This window comes from Pectinophora gossypiella, chromosome 6, assembly GCF_024362695.1.
Source record: "Pectinophora gossypiella chromosome 6, ilPecGoss1.1, whole genome shotgun sequence".
Taxonomy (NCBI): domain Eukaryota; kingdom Metazoa; phylum Arthropoda; class Insecta; order Lepidoptera; family Gelechiidae; genus Pectinophora; species Pectinophora gossypiella.
The window spans coordinates 13397000-13418152 of NC_065409.1; the positions used below are offsets into that span (position 1 = coordinate 13397000).

Sequence of the window (21153 nt, forward strand, 5' to 3'; positions counted from 1 at the left end):
GATAAACCACTTTTCCACTGCTTCTGTCTATACTATACTTCTAATTGCGAGGTAATCGTAAATTTTGAGTAAAGAAACAGAAACAAAACAAAATTATATCATTTTTTCATAAAATGTATTTGTACTTAATATAATACAAATTGATACTTTTCTTAAACATTGATAATGTCATAGACACGTAGATATTGTTAGCAACTAATAAATCACAAAAGTTGAAGATTAACTGTATTTGAGCCCACTGTGAATTAACTGAGCTAATTATTTGAGCTAACAAGCAATATAAGGCTAGAAAAACGTGTTACGCACAGGAGTATAAACGTTTTGTGAAGCTAACAATACCACACACATAAGTACAATAGCCACCTTAGAAATAAAAACTAAATCAGGGATGAACGTAGGTTTAAGTATTTGACAACCGAGCAAAATTGAAACCAATTATCATACAATTCGACTATTTACTTGGCTGTCAAGTAAACCCACGTTCATCCCTGGTTTATTTTTTATTTGTAAGGTGGAGTTTAAAAATAATTATGAGCGAATATCAACGAATTATTATTAATACTTATAAAAAAGTGTAACAAGTATATAATAAGGAATGCTAATAACCAAAACACCGTCTATAGCTATACGAATAATAGAAACATTATATCACATTTCGATATCTATTTTTTTTTTAATTTATTTTTTTATAAGCCGTGATTTGATAAAGTATAGGAATGATCAAATCACACGTTTTGTACTCTTAAATAGATTCTTGATTATTTTACAAAGATAAAAAGTAAGGCATTACTTCAACCTTTTAACTCATTTTATAAGTATGTTTATTTTTTCTTTATACATATACATTGGTGCCGATTCAGGAAGAGCCAATTTTTTTTCAATTTTAACTCTTTTATTTTTATTTGAAAGCTCTAAAACTAGAGCCGACCTTCACTTATGTTAAGTGAAAGAAAGGTATAGCGTGTACTTCTAAGATTTTAAGATCATATCGATGTATATACTGAAAAATACAATGTGTTCGTAACAAAGTAATCCTTTTTATCGATGGAATCGAATGCCGTATGAGGGTATTTTATTAAACATGCAAGCAATAAAATAATAATAAAAAAGAATGCGCCACCTAGGTAACTAGATTGTAACAACATCATTGAATACACATTAAGCTGTTGGATACCTGAATAATAAATAAATAAATAAATAAAAACAAATAAGTACATTACGTATTACGCAAATACGTACTTCTAAAACATAAATAAAATATATTTTATTAATGGCTGTATTGCGTGTTCGAATACTAATGTTGAGATAGTTTTATATAAAGATAAAAAATACAAAACCACCTAACTTTTTAATTGGCAGCTCTGGACTTATCGGACTTGATGAACTTGTCCAAATCGGCCTCGCTATTAGGGTCAACTTGGGACAACTGTCTGAAGCTCTCATCATCCACGAAGCATATCTCATGGTCATCCGGATCAGCTAATATAATCACCCGGACAGTGGCCTTGCCCGGAGTATCCAGGGAAATAAGGGGAGTAAGGATCTTCCCATTGGCTTCTTGGATCTTCTGGTCAATGATGGGTTGTTCCTGGAATGGGCAGGAGAAGGCGATGCGTCCGTATGCCTTCGCGTGGTTCACAGGTCCGCCTAGAAGAGAGGATTGGGTTTGGATTTAAAATTAATTTATTGAAATATTGCATTTGTTTCAACTTAAAAAATCACAAATCTTTTTTGTGTCGATACGTGATAAAATACACTTCTCATCAAAAAAATCGAAACACTTCCGTTTTCATTGTTTCTGTCCGAATTTAACACAAAAAAGAATTCATACGATGAAAAAAAATACATAAATGTATAGCTGGCAGTTTGGCCATTACAGTAATAAGCGAAAATTCTAAATTCAAAATTAGAATTTCATTTGTTTATCTTATAAACGAAATGAATCACTGTTTTGAGACAAATGTGTGTTTAGGGTTGGAGTACATTTAGCGTTTAAAAACTAAAAATTGGCGCCTATCCTTAAACTTTTTGTTTTTTATTTCAATACTGTGACTTTGGGACGTCTGAAAAAAGGTTTTTTTTCTAAAACGTATGGATACTTCGCCCACAGAAGCCGCCCAAGTTGTGGCATTGCTGGATTCTGGCCTTAGTCAGCGTGTTGTGGCTGCAAGACTGCATCTAAGCCTGTCATCTGTTCATTGAGTCTATAAACGTTATCGGGAGACTGGTTTGTTCACGCGCCGTTCAGGATCTGGCAGGAATCGGGTCACTTCTGAGCGAGATGATCGATTTATTGTAACAACTTCTTTAAGAAATCGACGCCTTAACGCTTTTCAACTGCAGCAGCGGCTTCGTGTTGTACGAAGGGTGGCTGTAAGTGACTCTACAATTAGAAGAAGGTTGAAGGATCGTGGACTGGTACCGCATAAGCCAGCAAATGGGCCGAAATTAACTGCAGACCATCGAAGAGCGCGCCTTAACTTTGCACGTGAGCACCTAAATTGGTCATACCTACAGTGGAGCAAAGTTCTCTTTTCTGATGAGTGTAAAATTATGCTGTATGGTAACGACGGAAGGAACAAGGTCTACAGAAGAGACGGAGAACGCTATGCACAATGCTGCATTGAAGAAAAGGTCAGCTATGGTGGCGGTTCGTGGACGGTTTGGGGAGGAATCAGCGCCGACGGTAAGACAGAGCTTGCTTTCGTGTCTGGGCCACGTCTGCCTGCACTAAACTTTCATCGGTACGTCGAAGAGTGTCTCGAGCCTCATGTGATGCCCTATGCACATTTTATTGGCAACGGCTTCATATTCATGCACGACAATGCTAGGGCTCACACCGCGGGCGTCGTACGAGATTATCTTAACGAAGTCGATATCTCTATTATGGAATGGCCAGCAAGAAGCCCGGACATGAATCCCATTGAACATCTGTGGGATGAATTAAAGAGACGAATTCGAGCAAGAGATCCTGCCCCAGAAACACTTAGCCAGCTGCAAGATGCAATCCAAGAGGAATGGGACAATATACCACAGCATGTGATCGTGACTCTCATCCGATCGATGAAGAACCGTATAGAAGCAGTAATTAGAGCTCGGGGAGGGAATACAAGTTATTAAATAAACGTTTTTTAGCTTCTTTTTTCATTTACGTGTGTTGTTTTATCCATTTCCTTTATACTCCATACGGAATAAAAATGACTCATTTAACAAAATACGAAACCTATGAAAAATTCATTTAAATTTAGAACATTAACATTAAGATTTGATAAGCTCATATTACTCACTATTAAACGACATTTAACATTTATTCCTAAATGTACACATTTTTCTGATAATCCTGACAAAACGTAAACTTGCAAGGTGTTTCGATTTTTTTGATGAGAAGTGTATTAAATAAGGCAAAAACAGCGTCGGGAAATACAAAGTACCTAAGTAATTGCTTTTACTTTATTTAATATTTTATCACATATCGACTCGATCAAAATAGTTTAAGTATCTACTATGTATAACATGCGTGAATTTTTTAAAGTAACTAAAAACACCTTTATTTCCAATGTACACATACATGAATAAGCAATTATTGTACGACAAACTACTAATAATCTACCACGATTTATTATTATAGATTTAACGAGAGCATTTATTTTTATTCTGTGTTATACATACCTAAAGCGCCAAAAAAAAAAATGCAAGTCAGTTATTACTGTATTCATTCATAATCTCGCGAGAAAAACAAAGTTTTGTACAAGTTGTAAGTTTCCGTCAAGCAATTAAAATATAAGACGAGATGTTTTTAATGTATCATTGTCAGTTCTGAGTCACTTGTGATATTGAGGTGTGATACACCAACAAGAACGTGACACTACGAATGCCTACTCGAGTACTAATTACTCATACACGGAGACTAGGAGATACAGATAGCTCCACTTGAAACACGATAACGATAGTTTTAAATAGAAAGAGGTAAGTCATTAGTTTGGTATTGGAATAAAAACATAAAATAAAGAATAATAAATACTACGTATCAGAACGGTAAATCTCCGCCCTGCACCGATTGGCAGTAGGCTTACCCCTCTGAGTCTTATGCCAAGGCAAAGTAATAACTTGATCACACCTACCGAGTAGACGGGCGAGTACTCGGTGTGTATGAACATTACGACATGCATGGCCGAGCGCTTGGCCGAGTTATTTGGCGAGATAGCTACTCGACCCCTGTTCTATTTGCTAGGCCGAGTATCCACCTCGCCCGTCCACTCAGTAGGTGTTATCAAGCTGGTACTTGGGTATTACATGGTCGTAAGCCTCTAAGAGTAAAAGGGAGAGCATGCGCTATGTCTCGCTCGCACTTACGCGTTAGGCAGCACACGGTAATAATGCTATTTTTGAATGGAGTGTCCGTTGGTTGTAATGGAGAGTTTTGGTAGCCCAGTTGGTAGAACGCTTGCCTCTCACTTTGAGGTCGCAGGTTTGTTTTCGAATTCATGCTTGGATCTTAATGATTATCACGTGCTCAACGGTGAACGAAAAAATCGTGAGGAAACCCACATTCCCGAGAAATGCATTTTCGGAGGTATATGACCTGTATTGGGCTGGCATTCCCTTCGCGAGTTGGAAGGTCAGACAAGCAGTCGCTTCTGTAAAAAACCTGAACTGTCAAATCTTCAGGTTAGGTAAGCGGACCCTGTGAAAAACGGGATAATGCTAGGGGGGGATGAACGGAGTGTCCGTTCGGGGTGTGCTGAAGAAATCATCAATGTGAGGAATACATTTTTATCATTTACTATTGTCGGTGTCCCTTCCCAGAAAGGGGAGAAGGGAAGCCCTGGGGACAGGTCAAGAATTTGTAGGGTGTCAAGAAGTGCGGGTGGGAAAGAGCCCCAAGCAAGTATCACTCGCATCGCCCGTGATTCGGTCCTTAGGCCCGTATGACCGAAAGTTTGGTAGGACCATGGGCAGGTGGTGGGTTATTCACTATTGTCTCTAAAACAAACTCTCTTTACAATCGATTTCCATAAACAACAGATTGAAACGATGACTGACTTCTTAGGCCATTGTAAGAAATAGCCGCGCCTTTTTTGTCTACAGAACTTATTGCATGCGATCACTTTTTGCGATAAATACGACAAAAAGTATACCAAAACACAACGGTAAAAATGGTATGACTGCAGTTTTTGTCTTGGCTTAATGCTTGACTAGTCACAGCTGAAAGTATATTTTTTATTTCACTTATCGCTACATTTCACTTGTGTTTTATCTGTTTTGCACAAGATACAACTCTCTGATACAGAGGTTCCTATTGAGAACCATCAATCGATGAGTGACAGGTTGACAACCTGTCACCAGATGGTCGATCATAACTTTGTCCATCTTAGGACTTCAATGGTGCTGATTCCGGTACACACAATCGAAGTTTATTTTAAGTTACACCTGTCATTTTCTTATCCGCCGCAAAGGAAAGGGACAGGTAATCGACAGGCATAAAATTTATGGAAGACACGTAAATAGGCAGAAATTTAAAAAACTTCCAAAATTTTGTATTGCCCAATAACTTGACGGAATTAAGTTGACAGCATACGTCAAACGGTTGCATATGAGCGAGCGTTGTATTTTAAAATGAACAGTAGTCAATTATCCGTCCCTTTCCTTTTCGGTGAATAAGAAAATGACGGGTATAACTTAAAATTAAATTAGGAGTTATCTGCTATTTAACTGGCTTAAAATCTAATAGAAAGCAACACTTCATAATCAACTCACCAATATCCACGAGTTCTAATTTGGCCTGGTCATCTGCAAATCCCAGTACGGCCGACTTGTCGTTCTGTTCATATATCTTGAGGCTTAACAGACCGTTCCAGTACGCGATCGAGCGAGACAGGTTCGAACTCGCCAGCGACACCTTCTGGACTGGGTCTGAAAAATAAAATAACAGAAATCACATTATAAGGCCTAACATATTTATTTATAGAGAAGTTTACTGAAGACAATAGGATAGTTTTAAACTAGTCAAATCAGTTACTTTTAACTAAACGTCAAAACACGAAATTACTACGGAATTTGTATAAAAAAGCAACATGTAACGTCATAAAAAATGTCGAAAAATGTGACAAAATGTCGCACTTATTATTAAATTTATCTTTATTAAAATTCGTAACTAAGCTCAATAGAAAAAGAAAATGTTTTATGTCACCTTTAGATCTGTCTTTATTTAGTAATCAAAATTTCATGATTTATCTTTGACAGGTCAGATGTTGCTTTTTAATTCGTATTTTGACGTTTAGCAAAACGTAACTGATTTGACTAGTTGGGAACTACCCTACTATCTGCGACGGGAAGGAAACCTGAATGACACGTGATAACAGAGGCTCACCGTATCGGAGATTTCTTTTATTATTTATTTGTATCAGGGATCAAATTAATTAAAGATTATGGGTCTAAGTTAGTGTTGCCGAAAAATCGATAGTTTTACTATCGATAGTAAACAGCCAAAATCATCTACCCAACCGATAGGCCTATCGATAGTATCGATACTATCGATAGTATCGATAGCTTGCGCAATATCGAAGAGCGATACTATCGATAGTATTGATAGTTTTTTGTTTTTCCACTATCGATAGTATCGATACTATCGATAGTTTTTCATCTTTTAACTATCGATAGTATCGATACTATCGTTGCTTATCAATAGTATCGCCAAAAAGAGCTATCGATACTATCGAAACTATCGATAGTTCGATCGAAAACTATCGATAGGGCACTATCGAGCGGCAACACTAGTCTAAGTAATTGAATGAATGAATTTGGCTAACGTATTGCCTCCAAGTTTTTTTTTATTTCTATGACGTGAATGTTCCGATAAACATGTTTCAAGACCGTGCATTTGTAAAAGTCGACTAATAAGCGTCTAACTGTGTTTATCTACATAATTATTTAGACTAATAGAATTGGCCTAAAGGTCTATGTAACCAGGCCAGAAAATTCAAAAAAATAGAAGACTAATAAAATTATTATTACTTTAGGGACAACATGATCGAGTAGATAGTATGTCACATGATCCCTAATCTATGCAATCAAATGAATATTTGTAGACACAGATTACGGATCACGCGAGAAGCACGCCAATGTCTGCACACCGTCTATCTCTCGTAGATATCGCACTACCGACGACGATCATCTTATCCCTAAGCAATTATGATAAACTCTATTACTTAAGATGTTGGTAAATATTATAAAAGGCTATCGCAGTTGGAGTTTACGTGTCCGTCGTCTCTCAAATAGGTATAGGCTGCAGTAGTTTCGGCTAAAAAGTTTAACATAAAACTAGGGAATGCAATCCTGATCTCGCGACATACCTATCGACTTTTATTTTCGGGAACAATTCCGAAGCATAATAAGACGAGATCCCATTCGAGATTAATGTGGGATTGATACTTAATTATCCCGCGGGATCTCGAATTTGCGATCTTGAGTCGGGATTGCATTCCCTACATAGAACTAAGTTTTCTTTAGATTTGCATGCTTTAATTTACCCAATATATTCTATAATAAGTACCTTTTATATATAGTAAAGCAATTATATCGAAAAGGTCAATATAGGAGAAAATAAAATCGAAAACGTCTGACTCGGACGGGATTTTAACCCGCAGGCCTCAACCCCCATCATGTCGAAGCGTTTTTTTCGATCTATAACGTCTTCCCTATAGGTAAATATGAGTAAGTGTTTTAAGACAAAAATCCTTTATATAATTCAGAATTTTTGGATACCATTTGATTGGTGATTAATTGATTACTCAAATATTTTTATTAGCCTATATAAAATTAATCACCTTCCGATAACAAAATCTTTATCATTCATCATAATTTACATCATATCATCATATTATATCTTCCTAACTATGTAAAATGCCTACTACAATCTTAAGGAAAATGTTTCGTGTTTGACATAAAATTGTGAAATAATGATTTGCAAAAAAATATTAGCACTGACAACCATTTAGAATTTATTGATTACTTACTTAAACAACCAGTATTAGGTACTGAAAATATAAAAAATAGTTACTCCTTATTAAATTACCTAACCAATTAATTACTCAGTAAATATATTCCTTAAAAATATAAAAAAGGTACATAAAGAAATTTAAAAACAAAAAACCATCAAAACCTGTCACACACATAGGTAAGTACTGAGATGACAACTGATAGAAATAAATGGAAAAGGAATTATTGTTGTGCCGACTTCACTTGCAGTGAGATAACGGTAGGAGGAATTTTGATGGTTTTTTGTTTTTAAATTTCTTTATGTATCTTTTTTATATTTTTAAGGAATATATTTACCGAGTCATTTATTGGTTAGGTAATTTAATAAGGAGTAACCTTTCACACCTTTCAAAAACAAAAAATCATAAAAAAGATTACCTTTGTCAATAGGCTGTGGCTTGTCAATGATGTAGAATTTGTATCCTCCTGGAGCCTCGACAAACTTAATTCCATTCTGTTCTTTAATGGGCCAATTCAATGAAGCTGCCCTCTTCAAGCTCTCACTGGACTGTATTGTTAGACCGAGGAAGTCATTGCCTTGTTCGTAGTGTGTTACTCCATAGTTGTATGTGAGCTCAACAACAAAGTGATTGTCTTCAGGACCGTAACCGACCATGGTCTTGCTCCACCGGTTTGCATATGGTCTATAACAATAGGATATAATGATCTTTACATTATATTATTTGATAAGTCTCTCAAAGTTTGATGACTTATTTAGTATAAGGAACCTTTATGTAACATGAAATTAAGTAAATAAAAAAGGAAAGGAATAAACTCAATATGTAAGGTTAAAAATTCTGATAATGTTACCCATTGCAGGCAGCCTCGCAACCTTCACTGAACTCCTCATGTCGGAGCACCTGTGCAAAATAAGAACATACTTAAATATTATCTTCAGTACACATTATCGTAAGATATCATTTTAAGTATTAATTATGTAGGTCCCTACTTATTCAAATTACTGTCACATATTATACTTAAAATACGTAGTTAAGCCTAGTAACAACATTGTGCAGGGGCTCCAATAATAATAAAGTTCTAACAGGCTATATTTCAAAGATTTAAATGACAGCATAATGTACAATCTCATATCTATCTTACCTCTTGAGGCTAAGATTTCTTACGACTTTAAACTTTCTCTTTTAAATTATATAGTTACCTACCTACTTGAGATGACTAAACCATACAACTATTAATTTAAATACCTAGATTTTTCCGCGTCAACTGAAATCTAAAGCCGACGCACATTGACGCAAATTCGTCATGCAAAAAGGAAAATTCATACACAACGAGTAACGAACAAGTAACAAATTAACCAGTTGACATGATTTTTAGAAGACTGACCTTGGAACACTCCAGATACCGTAAATACCAATATCCGGCGTCTTGTAGAGAAACTACAGGTCCACAAAAGTGAAGAAGAGTATAACAATGACAATAATAAGCCTCTTACCTTCATGCCTAGAACTTCCCGGTAGAATTTCGCCGTGAGAGTCCTATCGGCGACTTTGAACACGAAATGCAAAGCACGTCCTTTAACCATTTTGAATTTTTAAGTAAATGAGATTCCAACAGATTTTTAAGGAATTATACTTCGATATCACAATATTACTGGAGAATATAATAATTTATTTCACTTATATATGAGAAGCAAGTACACAGCGCAAGAACAGCTGTCAAACTGTCAAATGGATAGTGAAGTGAAGTGATGTGACTGCGATGTTATTTCCGATTGTGATTTCGATTTGCAACACGCTCGTTCGCTCGATATAGCAAAATGACTCAATGAATAAAACGTAGTAATTTATACTCGCTTTGAACTTGACTACTTAAACCTTAAACGTAAAAGGCGCTTGAGGCGCTTATTGGCATCGATAATTTATCTTTTTACCTGTTTCTTATGTGTGTACCTACTTACACCTCTTAAAACGTAGCATTAAAATTAGAATTACCTACGTAAAACAACGTACATACCTCACGACTCTTTCGCGCTAGGCGATGTACTATATTTTTGCCCGGCTTTCATTTCAATCATCCTACGTGTCACGAATGTAATTTATTAGATATTATAATTATTACGTAGGCAATATTAAAATCATTGTGATCTCGATGAGTTACTGATAACGATAGCGTCGATAATATACTTCAAACACACTATACGTGAGAGATTATAGAGAGCGTCGTGAGTTTGTTTAGTTGTGCGTACTTTAAAGTTGAATTGGGTTAGTAAGTATTCGTAAGTTATTATCGAATCGACATTCGTTAATAACTTGTTATTCCATATGAAAGACACCAACGAGCTTCAAAAGTTAAATGTCGTAAAAGTCACTCGACTCACTAACCATTATTTAGTAGAATCAGGGAGCAAGGAACCTGGGAAGGAAGGTAGGTACTAAATTGGCTCTTATTCCCTAAAACAATTTAATCAAAATCCATTATTCAATCATCCACATAAAAACTACATATAATTTCATACAGAAATACGGTTAAATATATTTTCTCTTAAAATCTAAACTACATTCATAATTTCTTGGGTAGGTAATATTTTTTTTACATTTTCCCGTAATATGCAATAAATAACCTTATATAAATCTCGTACAGATAATATTAAGTTCCTATTGTTTAGTTCTGCTACTTCTGTAAATATTAAAGATCTCATTTAAGTGATTATTATATTCAGGTATTCCGTTCGTTCAGGATATGATTTTGGGCGAAGATGTCGCTATATAGGTCGGTGAGAACACCATCTAGCGTTATGTTGTAGTGCAAAATACAACAAATACATGGCATGCAAAAAGAAAGAATTATACATTCGGTATTTTACAACAATACCGCTAGTTGTCTTGACAAGTTAGCAGAGAATGTTTAACAGTATAATTTAACGTTTAGTGTTTTAAATAAAGATTGAAAACTGAAAACGTAATTATGCATCTTATGCACAGTAACTGATAAAATTTCAACGATCAACACTTGATTAAATATTATGTCCAAACACTTACAAAGTTGTATCAATAGGATCAGATTTGGATTTAATTATTATTATTTTTGTTGGTCGTGATTTAGTTTATCTGAATTCAGCTACTCATCAGCTAGTCGAAGCTTTAATTGATTGATATTCAACATTTCAAGACGAATGCAAAAGAATACAGAAGTTTATAGACACCTTAACAATTGACAATGATATCTATTGGATATTAATGCCTGTAATTGTAACTTCGTTTGTTATAAAACTTTAATTATGTTCAATAAACAAGCGTGGATATCATAGACAACATAATAAAATAGTTTATATAACTTATATTACATTCTAAATGATAGACTAGACAATGCTTACAAAAATATTTTAACTATTTTGCAGGTAAAAAGCTTTTTAAAAAATAACGCCTAGTTATGCCTGTAAGGACGCCTATGTAACATTAAATATACTTAGATAGTTTATTTCAATTTATTTCGCTGCTTACTGTGACATTTTGTAATCGATCGACTAAAGTAAGGTTTTTAATGACAACAACAAGTTTTAAATAGTTTTCTCAGTGAAAACGTAACATAGCTTTAAGCATAAAGAATACATTTATTATACATTGTAATCTAGGTTGAGAACCTCGTCACACTGAGTGTAGAACGATTGATAAAAACATGATATTGTTACTTTCAACAAGAGGTTGAGCCAACCCATATTGTTTTTTAGCGAAATTCTCAACCTAAATGGCTGGGATACATTGATATCTTCACATATTCCACGGTCAACATAAATACAAACACGTAACTATATATACCTGACCAGAAAATCTCTCAAATTATCTCCTACAGTATTATGTAAATTATGTAATTAACATTTTTCTTATTACAGAGCCTGGCCAACGAAAACCAGCATGGATAAAGCGCGGGAAATTCAAAACAATAATTTTGACAGCTATTTTTGTAAATGGTCTATTTATTTTGTTGGCAAGGGAATTTTTATTCATCCTAGTTTCCGTTGGCCAGATTCTAATACAATGTGTTTTACTTTGCGCGCAGTATTCATGTTCTGGTCAGGTGACGATGTCATGTAGCAAGCGATAGGTTCAGTTGGGTTTCTCCTTCGTGTCACCGTCCTTTTCCTTTTCTTTCTCTTTCTCCTTTTCTTTGTCCTTTTTCTCCTGCAGTTGCTGCAGGTGCGCGGGTAGTGCCTTTAGTATTGCGTGTACCTAGAATGCAATAAAAATGATAACATACAATCTTAGCCATGGCATTATTAAGTAAAACTATGCTATGAACGAAAATATGACTGTACATTTTTGTTGTTTGTCTTGTTTTGCATTTGTTACCTTAGTCCTCAGTACTTCCGTTTTTTTTTTCAATCAAGTAGTCAGTGCCATTTGCGGCAGATCAGTCACTCACATTGTCTTAGTTTTTCCTGGATGAGAACCCTTAACGCTCTTCGCACCAAGTTTACTAAATACCCCTTCAGAAGATTTCGTTACAGATTTATTTTTTTAAATGGGTAAGTAGAAGACAAGAATGATACCTCCTCAGCGACGGCCATGAGCACGAACTCGAACTGCTGCTTGGTGGCGACGGTGCGCGCGCGCTGGTCGCGGATGTGCTCCAGGGTCGCTGCGATATCGATTTCCTTCGCGCCCTTCGCCATGCGGTTGAGTACCATGTCGATCAGGCAGTACGTGCCTGTGCGACCGGCTCCGTCACTGTACCAATAAATAGGTTATGGGTTTATTTATTTGTACACAATAGAACAGACAAAGATACATACAAAGAACACAGACAGTACAGGTATGATCTCTAAGAAAGAGATTTCTTGCAACTGACCCAATGACAAGGAGACATGCAGTGTATAATTTTAATTAAGTAAATTTATTTGTAGACAGGACAAAACACAGATAGATAAATTAATAAAGGCTTGACAGATAAAAGGACACGTTATTTCTATCTAACACAGTTGGCTCGATCATTATAGACGGCGATAATCATACGGCTCACCACCCGTCACGATGGTCGAACAGAAAGCTCGGTGAGGTGTGGGTACTTAGTTCATCTTGCGATATAGTCGTGGGCGGGCTTATGTTATAATATATGTTTCTAGCAACTGCATGTAAATGAGGCCAAAACATACTTAGAATTGCTAACATCAGGAGGATAACCCTCTCTCGATAATCACATACATTTAATTTACCACCTCTAAGTACTTAATAAATTTAATCAATGACAAGGCAGATTATTACTTATGTAAAATTGTGCTAAGTAACTAATAGTTAAATGGGTTTCAGAAATAATATATAAGTACTTAAGTAATAAATACAATAGGTACTACTTTACCTGCAGTGCACAACAATTGGACACGACCGACCTCTGTAAGACTTGTTCACTTTCCTGTAAAAATAAGGAACACAAATTAAATAAGCTAGTTTCAAACTAGTCAAATCAGTTAGTTACTTTTTACTAAACGTCAAAACACGAGATGATAAGTTAATAGAAAAAAAAGAAAATGTTTTACGTTAGTTTTAGACGTGTCTTTATTTAGTAAGTAATCAGAATTTCATAGGTAATTTATCTTGAACCTGGTACATTAAATAAGTTTTATAGATGGATGGAATGGAATACGGCAATGGCGCGAATAAGTACCTACTTATAAAATTAAATACAATAAAAAGTTAATAAAAGGAGTTTTTAACAGAAAATAAAGCAAGATCAATAAAATGTCTGAAATAATTGGCCATTTTTACTCAAGAAACTTAAAAAAATGACATTAAAACTGAGAAAAAATACAACGATTTTCTTTTAAAAGTAACAAACGGCTGTAAATAAGCACCTACACCGTCTTTTTGTCAAATTCGGCCAGCAATTTGTAAAATTACCATTCACTTCTATAAATAAATTAAAACAAAAGAATTTCAAAAAATAGTTTCGTAAAACTAAAAAAGTTGGTATACACACCTCCTGAATTCAAGCAAGGCCTTGGTAGAAGATGGTACTCCATTCTCAGGCCAGGAGAGGAAGTGAAACTGGGTGACGGTACGAGTCTCGCCAGTACGCTGGTTCTTCAGGTAGAAACTTCGGACCAAGTAGTCGTCGCACCAGATATGCTCGCTCACAAGGTGCACCTAGAAAATATTATGTTTTTTTAGGATAAGTATTTTTTTTCATTAACGAGTGCCCTGGACTTGCATAGGTACTTTGTCCTTTAGGTGTTACGGCAGAGAAGGCTGACGTTCACCGGACTGAAATGTCTGCCTTTGTCTGCATTTGATTGGCGTCGGACCTGCTGTCTTTTGTCTTTATGTGCGCTTCCATAAGTTATTGTGGCAAACAAAGTCCGTCTGCCGTTGAATGTATGAATGTAGGTGGGTGTACCCTTAAAAAACTCTTAAGACAAGTAGAAATGACTCAGCATCCTGTTGGCCTCCAGACCATTTATTATTCTGATTACTCTACTGACAACTGTTGTTTAACCCTTGCGTAGTTACCCTTAGGTAGTCACCTTGCGTCAAGGGTGCTGCATACAAGCGAGACTCCTGTTGGATTTGCAGGAGATATAAGATCTCACCTCATAGATATGGTAGAGTTCCGAGCCCTCCTCGGGCCAGTAGCGGTGACACAGCTGTTGGCCGTTCTCCGTGAGGCGTGTCAGCATCACCATGACAACGCTGCCTTGTTCCCAGACCATCTGCCAGAAGTCAGGGGCTGTTTGGGCTAGCGGGCCCGCGGCTGCGATGTACGCCGGGTTGCGGGGGTCGTGGTCCGTCTAAGGAGGAGAAGTATGCTTGAAATGTTTACCAAGTAGGTAGGTACTTAATGTCAAATTAAATAATTAGGGTTGGAAGGTCAGACAGGCAGTCCGGCGTACCAGCGGCGTGGTTCACGTCGCCACTTGTTCTGAGTGAGGCCCTTTTATCTCAGGACGTCCGCCACCACCTTATGATCATTTCGACGAACATCCGTTTTACTTTTTATTAAGTAATTGTTTTGTGAAAAGTTTAAATGATGTTATTGTCTTGTTTTTGTATATGGCGTTCTTTTAGAATAAACTATTTCTATTCTATTCTATTCAGTCGCTTCTGTAAAAAAACCGGACCTGTCAAATCTTCAGGTTAGGTAAGTGAACCCTGTGAAAAAGGGATAACGCTAGGGAGACGGTGATGACTTATGTCTCCAAAGAAGAACTTACAATAGTAGAAGCATTGATGTAATCGGATCCTAGATGGTTGGATAGCGTGTTCAGAGTAACGCGTGAGTGGTCGTACGGCAGCACGTCGGCGTAGCGGTTCTTGCCGGTGTTCTCGGGCTTGAGGGCTGCTGTGCTTGCGCATGGCTCCGCCTCGTACGCGCACAACGCGCGCCACTCCTGCTCCAGGCGGTCCTTGTTGCGCAGGTGGTCTTCCATGTATGCCTGAGCAGAGGGGATTTATTTGTGAATTCATTGTTGTTACAATAGCTGGCTACAAAAGATGGAGGGGGGATTGCTACTTTAGAGGCTGATATATCTAAGTCTATTTAATATTTAAAGGCAAATAGGCAAAATTTGTCAACCTCATTGGAAACATTGAGTCTATGGGTGATCCTGCCCATGGCTGTATGTTATGACTTTATTATACTTACTTATAAGTAGGTCCTTAAAATATAGAATGCTTACCAGAACCATGTGGCCAGTTGAAATGTCCATGTTGGTCAATGCAGGTTCCTCGCTCCTAAAACACAACCAATCGTAAATGTCACAAATTGGAGTGCATAGTCCAATCTAGATAACACAAGACCTTCATTCATGGTCAAAGACAGAAAATAACTCTGCTCTCCATATCGTCTCCGACAACTTAATTATTCGGAACAAGTCACCAAACCAACACTGAAGAAGCTTCTACCATAGAGCAAAGAATAATACTGCATATAAAACGGTAACTCTTCGCCTCGCAGCAATTCGTATCGAGAACTTCCCTTCCCTTCCCTTAGAACCATTACTATGACTGGGTGAATAAAGTTTACTATTTATTTATATTAGATGTCTTTTGTTTTACCACGAGCGATGCAGGTGATTAAAGATTACTAAAAGTTTGTTTAATGCACCTAGGTGAATTAGCTCAGGTGAATTAAGTTTACGAAAGGGAGAACTTCTTTGGTAGCGCGGACTGTATCTGAGAGACTCCCCTACTACCTATAGGACTAACATACGCACCGCCATAAAATTTTGTCACGGTAATTTTATCGATTCTGACGATATAATTACGTCGTTTTATCGATTGGTGCTAATTTGTGAACCCAAATAAGTCATGTCGTTCTGTCAAAATACGAACAAGTTCACGTGTCACGCATGTTAGGAAAAAACAAACTTATCGATTTCGACAAAATCTATCGAGTTGATAGATAAATTTATCACGTTGCGCATGTTAGCCCTGCTGGTGTCATCTTTAGTCTTCGTTTGTAATAAGGCGGTCGATGTTCCCAAACTCTTAGCTCCAAAGCCTTACTTACCATGAGGAAGTACTGGACCTTGTAGAGGGAGAGTTCCCATCAGTGGGCTCGCGAGATAGTGAGGTGATCCGCTGCGGCTGGTCCGCTGGGTGCGGGGAGGCCGTCGTCTGCCCCGTCCACTTGCCAGACATTCGGGCTCGGCAGAGCTCCTGGAACATAGTAGATATGATAACAATAATCAAAACAGAAATTAACAATAACGCTGAGCGAAATGTAAAGCTACAAACAAGTTCATAATACTTGCGTACATTTACTCATTAGAAATGCCATGTCAGGGGCCTTTGGTGGCTCAATAGTAACCCTGACACCAGGGTTGATGAGGTTGGTACTCCACCTCACAACCAACACGATAAAAGAAGAATGAATATTACCTTATGTACCTCATAAAGAGATAGGTAATATTACTTATAGAGGGTTCCTATATTTGCAAAAAGAGGTGTAACCTCAACCATATTTCAACGTTGAAATTTTATATTTTTATAAAATCAAAAACGTTTTCTGTTGTCCATTTCATTACAATCACCTAAGTAGCCACCTAAGTAGTTTGTTAGTCAACCTCTCCTGTTGTCAATCATAATCCCATCTTGTACCAATACGACCTAAGAACTAGTAAATTACAAAACGAAGAAAAGGGAACTAACCTGGTAATCACGAGTAGCTTCAGTATCGATCTCAGCGGCGGTGGCCAACCCTTGCATCTTCCTCTTGGCGTTCATGTCCCGCTTCAGCAGTATCCCGAAGACGACACCTCCTACCACCAGGACTGATAGACTGCCCACCAACGCTAGAAGAACTGGCAACTCCAGACCAAAGATCAGGGTTTCAGGGGAGTCCACATGGCGGATCACGGGGCGTTTGCTCTGTAAGGTAGGTGAATGAAATAGTACATCAATTAAGGTACAATCGGCAAAAAGACCATAATGTGAAGACGCCTTTACTCACTTCACTTTTTTTGTTCACTCGCTCTACAAAGTAAGCTTTGTACTTCTGGTTACCTAAGCTAAAGTCAGTAATCTCAATTTTGGCAAGGTTAATAGCCACTTCAGTCAATCAACCAGAAACCGAATTTGGGACTCTGATTTGTTGGTCAATGTACAAAAACCATGTTTGTTGGGCGGAAGGCAAGAGGGAAACCATTGCCCGCTATTTGTCCCTAAAAAGTAGCATGGAGAATGCTACACCGACAAGAGCTCTTAAATTACTGATGATGATGTACAAAAATAACAATAACAATGTAAGTGACATCACATCGGTACTAGAACATGCTAGAACTAATAGAACAGGTGCTCGGGAGATGTGGAGAATTAATTATACGAGAATTATTAAATCTTTGAAGCGTCCTGTCAATCCTTTTACACGAGGAACTTGTGGATCAATGCAACAACGCCTTCAGGATATTGTTGAGACCGCCGCGATACTGCAGTGCGTCTGGCATGTTTGGAAAGGCGCGCGCTGATGGTTTCGACGCGGTATTGCGCAAGAAAGTTGCATCAGTGATGATCAGAGTGCGCGGCAGTGACAACACCATCCTGCTAGTGATCGGGGTAAGCTTGAGTGTCATATTGCTAACCACTGGATGGCGGTGTTAGTAATAACTTAGTGTTATTGAGACGTAAATTATTTTTGTGACATTTTGTAATTTTCACCTTTACTAACATAGAATAAATCATATTGCTAACATCTATGGAATATTTAATTTCTGAAATAAATTATTTCAATTTGAATTAACGAGTTGAGTGTAGGTAAATACCTACGTAAATACTTAAGTTACGTACCCGATCTCCAACACCAGTTGACAAAACTTGCGCTCCCGTCTCACGCTGCAATTCTTCTTTGACATCCTCTGAAACAATATCATTGCTATGTCTCAACGGCCTCCGAGGTCCCGGGTTCGAATCCCGGTGGGGACAAATTACTTTGTGATCTCTAGTTTGGTTAGGACATTGCTGATCACCTGATTGTCCAGAAGTAAGAAGATTCGTGCTTCGGAAGGCACGTTAAGCCGTTGGTCCCGGTTACTACTTACTGATGTAAATACGTAGTCGTTACTTGAGTCACGTCAGGTGTCTTTGTCGGCTCAATAATAACCCTGACACAAGGGTTTATGAGGTTGGTCATCCACCTCACAACCCACAGGATAGAAGAAGATAGGTATGTACAGCGTCAATTGTATGTGTATAATAAGAATCAGTATCATGTACCGGCATGATGTCTGGAAAATTGCCAGGGAAGAGAGTTCTGGGCAGTTGTGCTGTGCATGTGCCGATCACAGTGCCCTGGTAAACATACTGCCGATTTCATAGCACCTCGCTCCTCTGCTTTCTCTCTGTCTATTCACTATTCTTCATAACTAGAGTGAACCCTACGTCAGGTCAAATCCAAACATAAATATAATCTTTGAAAAATATATATTAACATACTTACCTATATGCGTCGCGACATCATGAGCACTATACCCCTTGTTATTCTTCTCAACTTTAAAAGTCACCTCGCCTGGATCGACGCTGAAATAATCAAACTCATTTTAAGCACTAGCTTGCTGTACTAACTTAAGTTAAACTAAATAGCCTCGCATTTTTGCTTTACATCAACCCCAAATTATTTTTCTATTTTACTGATTTTGACGCTAATAGAAATCAACTGACTACGCACCCAGGAGTGAATGCGGGTTATCTTATTGATAACTTATTGCGCTACACATCCCAATAGATACGGGAGTAGTTTTACGTAAGTAATATAAACTAAAAAAAAACAGAAATGAATACCGAGGATTGGTGAAAGTATTTTTCTCTAGGCCGAGCATTTCTTCTAGTCTTGCTATGAAGGAGATGCCTTTCTCCCAATCGGTACCAAATCTAGGAACCAAAAAATAACAATTATAGCTAAACAGCTAGATAGTTTATTAAATCGTGTGTGTCGGTGGCGCTTTTTTTTTAATATATTTCTAAAGTGTTGACTACAAATAAGACTATTCAACTCGATTACTAAATCGTACTGCAGAATAGGGTAGTTTCCAACTAGTCAAATCAGTTACTTTTGACTAAACATCAAAACACGAAATTACTATGGAATTTGTTTGAAAAAGCAACTTGTGACATCATAGAAAAACGTGGCAAACTGTGACACTTATTATTACATTTTTCTTTATTAAAATTCATAAATAAGTTAAATATAAAACAGAAAATATTTTTCGACAGTTTACAATCTGTTTTTATTTAATAATCAGATTTAAATAATTTATCTTTCATATAGGAAACTACCTAGTTAGGTACTATCAATATATCTTTACCGCTCAAATGACATTATAAATAGCATATTCAAAAATGCACCTTTATGGATATTTTTTATTTACGTAAGTAATGATAACTTCTTCTTACCTGTTCTTGAAAGTAACATAAGCGTATGAAGGATCATAGTCATATTGGTTGTGATCATGGTCTACACCACTCATCAATTTCTGTGTTTTAGCCGCGACGTGTGCTGAAATATAAAATTACATACAACTTCATTCACACGTCTAAGTAAAGTTTCGAAACACCAAAAATGTATTAAAAACGTACATGCTTCTTTAGGGCGTTTACGATGTATTTGTAAAACTATCTAAACCATACTTTCACTTTATTAATGCAGCGAATTATTTTAAAACAGATCAAAAATGATATCTAACATCAATAAATAAATAAGGGATTTTACAATATCGATAATGTTTGCAAAATGACAGAAGGATTTACATAATGTATATAGGTCAACATAAAGATAATAAGATAAAAAGGTAACATAAATGACCAAACACAACACTTAGGCAGAAATCACACAAATACTGTTAAAAGAGGACCACAGACCCTCATGCTTGTGATAGAGAAAATTGTGCTGAACCAGGGAGACACTTAGTGCGGTGTTCTAGACAAGACGAGGAAGTGCAGTAAAAATTTTAAGAAAAAAGTACACTTGTTGAATCAGCAGCATCTTAAATTTGAGGGAACATCGATAATCTAAACACAGCTATCGCAGGCCGCTGTGACACTAACCTGTCACTGATTTATTGTACAAAATCTTTAACATTTTTGCGTCGACGCGCGGCCCAGGCTTTTTAACATCGTCTCTTTCCCTACGCTTAAAGCCCCACTCACTATTTAACAAATCCCGGAAGTCCTCAGGATAAAATTTGGAATTTTCACCTGAAACATCGTCGGTATTTGTATCACCGTTAGTCCGGTGGGAAACTCGTTTCCAGGTTGAGCTTCTCGGATTTAAAGGGCCTAGGTGAAACAAAACAGCCAAGAAATAAAACAGATTCTGAAAAACTGATAGAACTCAATATAAATAGATACATTAAAGTAAACTTTCATCGGTTGGGACTTACGATGAATGAGTGATTGCTAGCCTACAATGCAAACAAAGCAATAAAGCAACAGAAATTCTTATTATACATAGTATTCAGGAGCAGGATGCTTATTACCCGACTTACCTTGAAGATCATTAGAGTCAAGAGGACCACCTTCAGAATAAAGTGCTCCTTTAGGCTTTAATTTTGATTCAATAATCTCACGCCAATAGTTCTTCAAATATTCCATGTTCTTGGAATGTTTGGGATCAACTTTGTCTTTATCTGTAAAATTAAATAGTCAATGTAAATGAGCGTTTTCCGCCAAGCAT

The 21153-nt window shown here is 36.9% G+C and overlaps 3 protein-coding genes across 8 annotated transcripts in view; 1 reads left to right on the top strand and 2 right to left on the bottom strand.

Moving 5' to 3' along the window:
- The window catches only part of LOC126367736 (uncharacterized), a 558664-nt gene that overhangs the window by 17982 nt on the left and 519529 nt on the right, over window positions 1-21153 (top strand). The window lies entirely within an intron of this gene.
- On the bottom strand, window positions 94-9730 carry LOC126367836 (glyoxalase domain-containing protein 4). Its single transcript, XM_050011606.1, has 5 exons — window positions 9491-9730; window positions 8848-8897; window positions 8416-8681; window positions 5758-5913; window positions 94-1647 (listed from the first exon to the last, which is right to left on the bottom strand). Exons 1-5 carry the CDS (start codon window positions 9578-9580, stop codon window positions 1349-1351), a joined length of 861 nt encoding a protein of 286 aa, XP_049867563.1. The 5' UTR covers window positions 9581-9730; the 3' UTR covers window positions 94-1348.
- LOC126367751 (receptor-type tyrosine-protein phosphatase N2) overlaps window positions 10506-21153 on the bottom strand; it is a 34438-nt gene continuing 23790 nt past the window's right edge. For 2 of the 6 annotated variants that reach the window (XM_050011471.1, XM_050011467.1), the window contains exons 9-23: window positions 20966-21106; window positions 20526-20756; window positions 19875-19977; window positions 19263-19352; window positions 18922-19001; window positions 18273-18340; window positions 17139-17357; window positions 16498-16646; window positions 15665-15719; window positions 15200-15421; window positions 14579-14776; window positions 13969-14135; window positions 13351-13404; window positions 12545-12722; window positions 10506-12224 (exon numbers count right to left, since the gene is read on the bottom strand). In XM_050011471.1, coding sequence (XP_049867428.1) covers window positions 12102-12224; window positions 12545-12722; window positions 13351-13404; window positions 13969-14135; window positions 14579-14776; window positions 15200-15421; window positions 15665-15719; window positions 16498-16646; window positions 17139-17357; window positions 18273-18340; window positions 18922-19001; window positions 19263-19352; window positions 19875-19977; window positions 20526-20756; window positions 20966-21106 — 2078 coding nt within the window. In that variant the 3' untranslated portion in view covers window positions 10506-12101. The remainder of the gene's footprint in view (window positions 12225-12544; window positions 12723-13350; window positions 13405-13968; window positions 14136-14578; window positions 14777-15199; window positions 15422-15664; window positions 15720-16497; window positions 16647-17138; window positions 17358-18272; window positions 18341-18921; window positions 19002-19262; window positions 19353-19874; window positions 19978-20525; window positions 20757-20965; window positions 21107-21153) is intronic. The other 4 variants (XM_050011468.1, XM_050011469.1, XM_050011470.1 and 1 more) reach the window with 4 other exon arrangements.

Coding starts and splice junctions, on each gene's coding strand:
- LOC126367836 (XM_050011606.1), bottom strand. CDS start 9,580: ATGGTTAAAGGACGTGCTTTGCATTTCGTGTTCAAAGTCGCCGATAGG. Junction 8,898..9,490: donor GGGAAGTTCTAGGCATGAAG/GTAAGAGGCTTA, acceptor TATTTTGCACAG/GTGCTCCGACATGAGGAGTT. Junction 1,648..5,757: donor ATTAGAACTCGTGGATATTG/GTGAGTTGATTA, acceptor CCTCTCTTCTAG/GCGGACCTGTGAACCACGCG.